Below are 11570 nucleotides of genomic sequence, written 5' to 3' on the forward strand. Positions count from 1 at the left end.
ATTTCGCTATAGTGAATACATTTGCTCTAATATTATTTAATTTTAAAAACAAAAAATAAAACTAAAATTTATTTACTCTACTCCTAATTATTTTTTCAAAGTTACTCTGTACAGAATATAAAATTAATTATGCCTTATTTTTTTAAGAAAAAATTAATTATGCCCTTTGACGGTTTGACCTGCTTAATAAATTGGATGGGAATTAACCAAATCTTTTGAATTTTCACTTTTAAAAAAAAAATTAAAAATTTCAAAAAATTATAATCATCAGATAAATATAACAAATCAAATCAAAATAAAAATTACATTAAATCAAAACCCAATTGAATAGAATTCTTATCATCCAATCAAAACCCAATTGAATAGAATTCTTCCATTGGATGATCAGAAACCATCAATCCGAATCTGATTTCAACCCAAAACCAAACCGCCCCCCCAACTGATCTCAAATAACAATAAAACAATCATAAACACCTTAATTCATATTGTTGGATTATTATATACTCAAATTAACTCGATGCCAACATGCTTATCAAAATAACGCTTGTTGGTTACTTTTTGCCAATTCGTTCTCTCTTATTTGATTCAATTTCTTTCTTTTTTTTTTGACAAAAAAAAAAAAAGCATGCTTCTTATGGTTCATTTATATCACCACATACGTGCTTGATCCACAAGCAAAATGACACAGCCCATGATGCCAATAGAAACACAGAAAAATACCCCTATACATAGAAATGACCAATGGAATAGAAACGAACCGACATATTTGGAATATGAAATATATCACTGATGAAGAGCTGGAATTACAGATAATCTTTTTGTATAACACCAAAGAATCCTGAATCAGCAAGGAGAAAGTCAACAACAAAGTTACTGAAACTAAGATGAGTAGCAGTAGTTAGTCATGTACACTTGCTACAGAAAACAAACCATCTGCTGTATCTAATCATCACCACATTCTACCCAAAATATTATACAAATTTCTGCCTAGACAAATAACCCACTTGTAGATTCAAGGAATCAGTCCCAATTATGCAGAGATACACAGCCTCAACCCAACCCCACTCTCCAGTGGCAGGATAATTGCTGGTATCCAACTTCTCCACTGTACAGCAAATGCAGATTCCATGGAGTCAATATCTACTCTAAATTTTCTGAGATCTGAAACAGGAGGATAATGCAATTAGGAAGTTGCTTTTAGTGCACATACTTCAGATCAACAAACACAGCTAATACAATAGTCAACAAGTCAATGCATAAAATGGAAAGAGGTATGATCAGAGATACAGCCTATTATTTATTACATAATCAAATGCTTAACTGATTCAACAGGAGTGAGAATATTGAAGTTCATATTGCATTCTACATTTTAATGCAGAGAAGATTCGGATAAGAACATTTAAATCCAACTATCTTTTAAAATTAAACACCAACTCTCAAAGCAGAAGAGAGATGAGTTACCCCAAAAAAATTATCACAACAAAGATGACAAAATTCAAAAAGGAGGGAAAAAAACTCCCCAAGAATCCACCTCAATAGTATCCTTTTGCATTCGTCATTTTCAACTACGAAAAACACACACAATCCTAAAGAATAAAACTGATATGCACATAAATGGTATACTACACATAGAAAGCCAACCATGACAACAGCCTAAACTGAAGAATTTGCCAAATCAATTACTCAAATTCTGAGGAATGTCATGCCAACCTCAGCTCTCCTCCCCTGAACAATCTTATATTAATTATTATCACTAATCCATCCCCCAAAAGAAGTATAAGATGCCTGCACTAGTAAATGGAGGACAAAGAAACCCTCAGACGTGCCAGTGATATCAAGAATCAAAAAGCTTACAGGTAAAATTTAGATTAAATTTTGAAAAAGAAATGGCTGACATGAGGCCTTTAACATACATACAAAATGGCATTCATGCTTGCACACAACAGTAAAAACAACCAAAAGAGTCATTAAACGTCACCCAACTTGAGCACTCAAATCACAAGTAGGAAAAAGTTGCCTCCCAATCCAGAAAGCTTAAATCAAACTTTGAAGAAACACTAAGTCAAGACCCAAAGGTCATAAAAACTGTAATCGGACATGAAAATGAGAAAAAAACTAAAGATAATTTGGAAGAAAAAGGAATGAGAAAGACACTATTAAGGTGACAAGAAATAATTAATGGAAAGAGTCACTATTAAGGTGACCAGAATTAATGGTGCAACTAGCTAGTTGTAAAGGATGATTTTAACTTCCATTATTTATTGCAGCAAAAGGTCCCAAACATAGAATCAGCAATTGCTTTACCCATAAATTTCAAACAGTTCAACATTTTCAAGGGCAGAATTTTTTTTTTCAAAAACAAAAAAGGTAAGCAGTCTAACCTGATAAAAGTTATCCTAACCATTGTCAAAATAACAAAAATAAGAAACAGTTTCAGACATTTGCAAAGGAAGTCCCTATGATCATAGCAACATAACAATTCCAAATATCAATCATTTTATATTTCACTAATGAATATGATATCCTTCCCCAAAAAAAATCCCAAAATACATACATTTTTTCAGTTATCATAATACATTTTAGGGGAAAAAATAAAAAAAAAATTATAACCGTGCCACCTCCATAGTTCACTAACATGTGATTAATATAACTTCAACGATATTACATAATTTTTAACCAACAAAGTTCTTGCCAACATCTCCCTGCTTTGTCACCACTATATGACTACCGAAGTGATGCAGGATTCGTCAGTTGATGGATTACAACCATACTAGTCCTCTATTATTGAGAAATCACTTCCCATTTCTAAGGCACCACAACTATTAACCAATTTTTCTGAAAATGATTCAATTTATTTTCTCTCCCTCATCTTTAAAAGCATAAGTATTATGTGCCCAATTTTCACTGCATTCAAACTCATATATGGAACCAATGCACATAACATATATATATGTAGAACCAACTCACCAAAAGCCAGTAGGCGCTTTTCCAGGGCAGCAAAGACCACATTATCAACCTAACCTTACACTACTTACACAGTCCTGTGTAGGTACAGAACTGGTATACAATATAAATAACCCAAAAAATTATTTGATGTGCAACAAATTTATTTTCACCCGTTTATATAAGATGCATAAATCCCATAATGAATGAAAAGGATTAAAAAATACACCAAACTGATCATCTCCTGCAACCATTAATCAACCTTTCACACTTTTCCTCACAACGAAAACTAACCATTCCATTAACAGCTCTTCAGTTAGCAAATTGCCAGTGTCCCTTGCAGTCTAGCCAGTGCAAAAGTACTAAAAAGTAATACGCCAAAAGAAAGCCAGGTAGCAGATACATATCATTGAGCATATTTCGTAAATTCATGAATCAATAACAGGGGGTTGCCCAATTCATGTAAAAATATAAATTTTGAGGAAATCCATTAAAGGAAATGAACCCACCATAACTACTCAACTACTCAGTTAATGCCCTACATCAGATCCAGAAGCCGAGGAGCTGTCACTATCAGTGTCTGCAATAAAAAAAAAGGTATATAAACAGCGACACTTTAGCAAAACACTGAATTTCACTAGAGAACACCATGTGCACATATGTGGGCGAAAACAGGGCATACTACAAAATTAGAAATATATTGCCATACCACTTGACGAAGATCCAGAATCACTGCTAGAGCTGCTGGAACTACTTGACCTAGTTCCATTATCTCCCTGTTCCTCCACTGGAACAGGTGATGAAGCAGAAACATTTCTTTCATCTGCTAGTAGACGATGAAAAAGATTTTCCAATAAATAAACCATCCAAATGTTTTTAAAAAAGCAAATTGACATCAATTCTCAGTGCTCCGAAGATCTAAACCTGTCTTAGTTTCAAGTGGTGTCTCTGCCACAACTGGTGCTGGTATCTGCTAAGACAGAAAACAACAATCCATTTGGCAACCATAACCTCTTCCTGAAGAGAAAGCTTAAACATCAGAAGAAATGATTAAGGTCCTTACCTTCTCCAGGGCATTCTGCTTAGCTTCTACTCTCGCTTGAATGGCGAGTTCAACTTTTCTCTTGTTCTTGCTTAAACTCTTCTTGTAGTTGATAACAAACCTATCCAATTCCCAAAGAGTCTCTGCATCAACACTATCAATGTCCACTTCAATTTCATCATCATGTTGGCAAAGTGATGAATTCCTCTTCTTTATTATCTGAATAATATTGTCCAGCTTCTCTGAAGGTAGACTTTGGAGGTTTGTGCTAAGCTTCTGCTTCTCCTCATAAGTCATGTCCCTCTTGTGTGGATCCTTTGCCTTAGGCTTTTTCAGAGCAGGGATTCTTCCTGAAGGAGTTGTAATAATAGGTTTTGGTCTAGGATCAGCAGGAGGATGAGTCATCGATTCTGATCTATCCAAAATCCTCCGCATATCAAGAGGAGGGGGTGGCAGCAGAGGAGCCTTTCTCGATGTTGGTGTAGGAATACCCAGCTCATAACTGGAAGCAAACCTCATCTCACGATCATAATCTGACTTTATAACAGCCCACTTGTCCTCAAACACCTTCAATAGCACCTCTGCCATTATATGAACATCCTGCCCCTTTGGGTTATACTTCAAAGCGTTATGAAATGTTAGTCTCACATCCTCCGCAAACTCTTCAGCCGACTTGTACCAATTCTTAGTCAGCCTTGTCTTCACAGTACCCAAGTCCATTGGATGCTTAATAATAGTAAAGTAATCATGCAAACCAAGAGTCTTTACATCGACAGGAGTATTAAACACCCAACCATGCTTATGCTTCATCAATTTCTCAAGCAAAGCACTACAATTCTTGAAAACCTTAGATCCCGTCCCAAAGCCAAATCCCAAGTCTCTTTCCCCTTGCTTCTTCACATTCAATTTCGACTTCTTGTTACTATCGGCTGGCGGAAACTTGTCTTTTGCGAGCAAAAACTCTGAATTCCTATAGAACTGATTTGCTTTTGGTGTTCTTTTCTCTTTCTCCAGGGTCTCACCTGGACCCTGGCTATTATCCAGCACTGATACGCTAAGCTGATTCAAAGGCCTAGACTGCCTAGGTGTAGGAGTAGGAATAAAAGCAGTAATCTCACGTGGAACACCCACCGAGCCCACATTTGAATTAACCCTCCTCAATCCATTATCAACCTCATTCAGAGACACTCGTGAATTACCATACCCACCAACACCAAGCTGTACTTCTTTGGCCTCAATCTTTTTCACCAAACTCCTTACCATACCAAGTTCACTCTCCAGCTTCTTCCTGAGCTCTCTCACCTCCTGCTTAGACTTCGACGCCAAATTTATCTTTACTTTATTGTCCAAATCTTGCTTTACCACCCCATTCCCAGCAGTCGGGTCCCGGTCAATTGGGGCCACAGCCGCTGTACCCTGCTGCCTATTGAGGCTAGAAGAGTCATCGGAGTTGGCATCCAAACGCGAAATGGGCTGTATCTGGGCCGAATTTGTGTCTTCTAAAGCTGGGGTTTGCGACTCCGGCATTCGAATAGAGTTGTTCTCATTGTTCCTGTCGTTGCTGCTGCTCTTGTTATTGTTGTTGTCGTCGTCGTCGTTTGCAGTTGCAGTTGCGGTGGTGGTTATTGTGGTGTTGACAGTGTTTGTGGTGGTGTTATTGTTAGTATTGGTGGTGGCGGCTATGGTGGTCGTAGTTGTAGTCGTACTCGTGAGCTTGTTGATGTTGTTCTTAGGCCCTTTAAAAGCTTTTCTTGTATAAACTTTACTCTCTGTATACCTCTGCTTCTCTCTAGCTCCATCATTTCCACCTCCCTCTCCAACTATGGTCCCCGAAGCCATACATGTAACTCCAAAACCCTAATTTCTTTTTCTCCACACAAACCGAATCTCAAGACTGGCCCAAAACTAGGGTTTTTCGCTTCCCTGTACTACCAGCCAGAAAAACCCTAAATTTGCCCAGAATCAGAATTCAATTAGGGCAAAACCCCAAAACACAAACAAAAACCAAACAGCAAGCTCGAACCTTTCTCGATTTATTCTAATCCAAATCTATAGAAACATACACAGAGAACTATCTATAGAAATATGTCTTTCTATACAGGCACATATAGAAAAAGAGAAGTTTTGGGATTGGAAGAAACAGTAGGGTTAAGGGTTCGTGCTTGTTCACCTTTCTCTCTCGATTCGATCAGATCTCCTTTTTCGCTCTCTTGCTCTCTCTCTCTCTCTAGAAACACTTTCTCTCTCTAAAAAATATTTCTCTCACTAAATTTCTCTCTCTACCTCACTCTTATCTTACAGGTGTACGGTTAGTATGCATTCGTGTGTAATATAGTCGTGTCCGCGAAGTATCATGACAAATATCACCAGAGTTGGACTCACCTGTGACTATAGTGCGTGCAACACAAGCACCAATCAACGAGGAGAGACTGATGAGCGTGAATCCCACGAGGGTGATAGTATTGGACAGCATTTAGTGGCGCGGAGTTTTGATTAAGGGATTTTGAAAAGTTTGCCCAAGTGGGAAAAATGCGCGTGGAAATAGTCGCCGGAACTGTAGTGAGTTAGTCGGCTGATAATAGCCGGAGAGGTGTAACACGCGCCGAGCGCTTGGTTGCTGCGGGGGGCTTAGTTTGAGAGGTTCAAATTGGGATGATGTGGCAAATCCAGGCCCAAATTTGATTTAATTAGGCGGTGTAAAAGTCAACCCAATGATAAAATAAGAGTGATAAGTTAAATATATTTTTTTTATTAATATTTTTATTCAAAGTAAAAATTATTTTTTAAAATATATTAATTAAGAAAGGTTAAAAAATAATTTTGTATTAAATTTAATAAATTTTAATAGTAAAATAATTAAATAATAAAATAAAATTTTTAATTATTTTTTAATAATATTTAAAATAATATTTTTATTCATATAGTAATTTAAACATTTTAAATTTAATGTCAAACAAATACTTAAATTTTTTTTTTAAAATTTTTTATTTATTTAATAAATTTAAATATTTTAATATTATTTTTTTTATTTTTTAATATATATTTAATAAATACATATTTTTAATTATATAATATACTTAAATGAATCATAAAAAAATAAATAAAATTTTATTTACGTGATTATAGTAAATCAAAAATTTATATTAATATTTAATTTTCATTATTTTCTTAATGTATATATAAAATATAACTTATTTAATTTTGTTGAATTCTTTTTATTTTTTAATTAATTAGTTATTCAATTACTTTCGATTATAATTAAATTATTAATTTTTTAATTATATATATGAAATTTATAAATTATTTAATTATTTTCTTTTTAACGCTTGCAATAAATAGTCATTGTTTTAATTTAAAAAAAAAGGAGCAATTATTTTTAGCTAAGTTACAATATATTAATATATGGACTTGACTTAGTGTACAAAAATATAAAAATTGAGATAAATTGATAAATTCTAAACACTTTTTAAATGTGCAATTTCATTTAACTTTTTATAAAATTTTTAAATTTGAACTTCAAATTTTACAACTTCTCCCTCTTTTATTATTAATCATCTAATTAAATACCATCAAATTTCTTATTTATCATTTTTCACCAATTATTCAAGCATCTTCTTCATATATCAGTTTTTTTTTTCCTGAATCAAATTTATATTTTCCATCTCATATGCCCTTCAAGCTCTATAACAATGAGAGACGATCATATTTTCACAAGAGAGAAGAAAAAAGGAAAATGTTAAGTTGTCTCTAAAACCGAATCGAATAAGCTAAAAAATTCAAAATTAAAAAATGAACCAAACCGGGCAAAATTTTTACAAAAATCGAACTGAATTTTTGAATTAAATTGATTCAGTCAACTATTTCGTATAAACCGAATAATGCTCACCCTTATCAAATTGATTAATTAATTATGATGTAATTAATTATAGTTACTTAATTTATGATCTAATTGACTATGATCTACTTGATCAATTGATAAAGTACTCGACAGTACTTAATTATGATGTAATTGATCATGATTACTTAATTTATGATCTAATTAATAATGATCTAATTAATTAATTGATAAAATACTCGATAGTACTTGATTATGATATAATTAACCATAGTTAATTGATTTATGAACTAATTGATCATAGTTACTTAATTTAAGATTTAATTGATTAATAATTATTTAATTAATTGATCTAATTGATTACGATGTAATTGATCATAATTACTTAATTTATGATCTAATTGACTAATAATCACTTGATTAATTGATCAAATTGTTAATAGTTACTTGATTAATTAATTTAATTAATTGATCTAATTTATCATAGTTATTTGATTTATAATCTAATTGATTAGGCAGTCCAATTTTCACAAGAGGGAGAAAAAAGAAAAAAAAATATTATTATCTTCAAAACCGAATCGAATAAATCAAAAAATTCAAAAATAAAAACTAAACCAAACTAAATTTCTACAAAAGCCGAATAGGATTTTTGAATTAATTCGGCTCGGTCAATCAGTTATTTTAATCCAAACCAAATTGTAACACACTCCCTGTAGTAATTCCGTACATTCTACTGTTTCGGTGACCGGTGTCAGTTCGGACAGTTAGAACGTCTGAAAAAATATTTAGACTAAAGTGATGAGCCATAAATAACTCAAATATTAATAAGAAAAATTTAGGAAAAATTTTAGAAATAAAATACCAAGTTAAATGAGCCAGTGCTCTAGCGATAGGTAACCTAGTGGAAAGTTATAGTTTTCGCAGCTAGAAGCCCTAAACGCAGGAGAAAATTCATGAAATAATTTTTTAGACTCTAGAGAAGAGTCATTGAGGTTTTCTATGGCATTATAATGCCAAGAAAAGGTTCAAAATTTTTTTTCGATCGGTACAAACAATTTTAGTCTGTTAAGCCAAATGGAGGGCATTTTGGTCATTTCGTCTTCAGAGATAATTTTTGGCCGACTTGTCCAGTTAAGCAAATAATTATTATGACATAAAATATGAATAAATATTGCTAAAAATTAAATTGAAAATGAGTAGAGAAGAAAAAGAAAGAAAATGAAGGAAATTTGGAATTATGACATCACATGATGTCATTATAATGCCCCCACCCAATCACCACTTGACAAATAAATTAAAGGGATAAAAATGACATAAAAATGGGACAAAAATAAAGCAAGTTCCAGCATCTTTCTTCCTCATTTCAGCCAAACCTCATCTCTCTCTACCACCACCATTTTTGTTCTTCCTTCTCTCTAAATTTTCTTTGCTAACACACTATAAAATTACTTGTTGGCTTCACAAAAATTGATCTTCACCATTAGAGCAATACTTGGGCAGCAAAAAGAAGAAGGAAAAAGGAAGTTTTAGAGACTTGAAAGAGTGATCAATTGAGGTTAGTGCCTTATTATTCTCTTTTACATCTTTATTTCTTATTAGAACAACAAATTAAGTAATGAAATGAAAAAAAATTGAAGCAAACTATACATATTAGGGTTTGAGTTAATTTTGTTACTTTGGTGATATGGCTTGAGATTGATCTTGTTGAGGCTGTTTGTTGATCATTTGAAGTGTTATGAGTGATAAATTGTAGTTGGGAGTAAGGAGGATGGAATATTGGAAGTGATGTTTCATGTGTAGGAAATTCAGACCTATGAGTCTAGGGTATTGTTTGACCTATAACTGAAGTTGTGTGACTCCAATTGGTATGAGGCCAATTGGAGGTGAAACTAGACTCAAAATACCCCATTTTTCATGAAGAAACCCTGCCCAAATTCTATCCATAAGTTGACCAATTTGCTGATCCAATTCGGAAATCCAAACACTAAACCTAGAAAATTGACCAAATGAATTCATTTGGCCATAACTTCCTCTAGACAAGTCCAAATGACCTGATTTTTGTGTCATTGGAAAGATTAGATATAGGACTACAACTTTCATTGAGAACACCAAGCCCAGAAATGCCTTTAACCAAATGAAATTGCTAGCCCAAGTGAGGTCACCAAATTGACCAGAACCATTCTGCCTAGAATTTCCTAGACTAAAGCTCACCCGATCAGTTTTGGAAAAATGGCCATAAGTTGGCCTATAAAAATCTAAATGCAATGAAACCAATGGAAAAAGTTTTATAAGACATAGACCTATAATATTGGTCTTTTGGCCAAAACCCAGAACCTAAAGGAATTAGGTCAAATGCTTAAAAGAACTTGGTACATCCAAATTTGGAAATTCGCTCAATTTCATCTGACCCCGGATTAGTGTTTATAGCATATCTTTCACTAGACAACTCCATTTGAGATGAGCCATACCTTTCCAGAAACATAAAACACAGGGCCCCAACTTTGTTTTAGAAACCTTCCTCAAATTATGAATGTATGAACCTTAAAAATCCACTTGCAGTCACTGACTTGAATCTGGACCTGGAAGACACAGGGTACTGGAGTCTAGGCCAATTAAATTAGTATAATTAATTGTACAAAACTTGAAAAATTGTAATTAAAATTTTTGAGTGACTATAAGACATAGGGAAACAAATTATATAAAGAACACTAAGCCTAAAAGTAACTACAACATGTCCAATTAAATTGGAAAAAGGTAATGCCAAGATCTGCCTAATTAAAGAGACAGAATTAGGAAATGAACCAGTTATGGTTATTTAGCCATAACTTGGGTTGTGTAGGTTCAATTGGTGCAAGGCCAATTGAACATAAAACTAAACACATAATGACACAACTTTAGTGTAGAAACCCTGCCTAGAAAACCAAACTAAATTGACCTAAAAATTACCCTAATCCGGGTGACTTGCATTCTGCCTGGGCAAAATAACCAAATGAACAGTATTTATTTATTTGGTCATAACTCAGTATAGAAAGGTCCAATTGACATAAAATTTTACCAACAGAAATCTGAGACATATCCCTACAACTTTCATGAAGAACACAAATCCAAATTCTGATCATAACCTAGTCAAATTGCCAACCAAACTTAGGTCACCAAATCTGGCAGAACCAAATTGCCCAGAAATTCTGGGTACAGATCAATCCGGCCAATTATGGTAAAATGACTATAACTTGAGCTACAAAACTCCAAATGGAGTGATTCAAAAAAATAAATATAACTAGACACAATAAGAAACAACTTTCATGAAGACAATTTTGTCAATTTCTACTGTACAAATGACTAATGGAATAGTAAACTTAGTGCTTGAAATATGAAAATTGTAAAGTAACCAACACTAAGATTTGAAATGGTATTGGCAACCAATACCAACAACTGTAGAATGCAAAATGTGGTATCTTGGTGAATTTAGGTTTAATAAATTTATTATGTATTAAATAGTCAACAATTTGAGTGAATAGTAATGTGAATAGTAATACAAAGACACAAAGTATAAGAACTATATTGTTAAAGGGAAATTAAGGCCATAAATTTAAAATCCATGAAATGTTCATGGATTGCTTGAAACATGAAAAGTAAACCACCTAATTGATGTGAATAGCTAGTTAGGGCTTATATGCCCATCACAAATAGAATTCATAAAATGAATAAATGAGAAAGAAAAAAATGTTTTGAATACAATGGTACATGTGA

The 11570-nt window shown here is 33.3% G+C and overlaps 1 protein-coding gene across 1 annotated transcript; it reads right to left on the minus strand.

The window, feature by feature from the left end:
- Nucleotides 1-763: 763 nt before the first annotated feature.
- LOC110670436 (transcription factor GTE4) lies at nucleotides 764-6288 on the minus strand. Its single transcript, XM_021832483.2, has 5 exons — nucleotides 4007-6288; nucleotides 3868-3913; nucleotides 3653-3766; nucleotides 3453-3523; nucleotides 764-1161 (listed from the first exon to the last, which is right to left on the minus strand). The coding sequence occupies exons 1-4, from the start codon at nucleotides 5822-5824 to the stop codon at nucleotides 3474-3476; spliced, it is 2028 nt and encodes a 675-aa protein (XP_021688175.2). The 5' UTR covers nucleotides 5825-6288; the 3' UTR covers nucleotides 764-1161; nucleotides 3453-3473.
- Nucleotides 6289-11570: the final 5282 nt, after the last annotated feature.

This window comes from Hevea brasiliensis, chromosome 7, assembly GCF_030052815.1.
Source record: "Hevea brasiliensis isolate MT/VB/25A 57/8 chromosome 7, ASM3005281v1, whole genome shotgun sequence".
In the NCBI taxonomy this organism is placed as follows: Eukaryota; Viridiplantae; Streptophyta; class Magnoliopsida; order Malpighiales; family Euphorbiaceae; genus Hevea; species Hevea brasiliensis.

Coding starts and splice junctions, on each gene's coding strand:
- LOC110670436 (XM_021832483.2), bottom strand. CDS start 5,824: ATGGCTTCGGGGACCATAGTTGGAGAGGGAGGTGGAAATGATGGAGCT. Junction 3,914..4,006: donor AGCAGAATGCCCTGGAGAAG/GTAAGGACCTTA, acceptor CTGTCTTAGCAG/ATACCAGCACCAGTTGTGGC. Junction 3,524..3,652: donor TTCTGGATCTTCGTCAAGTG/GTATGGCAATAT, acceptor TTTTTATTGCAG/ACACTGATAGTGACAGCTCC.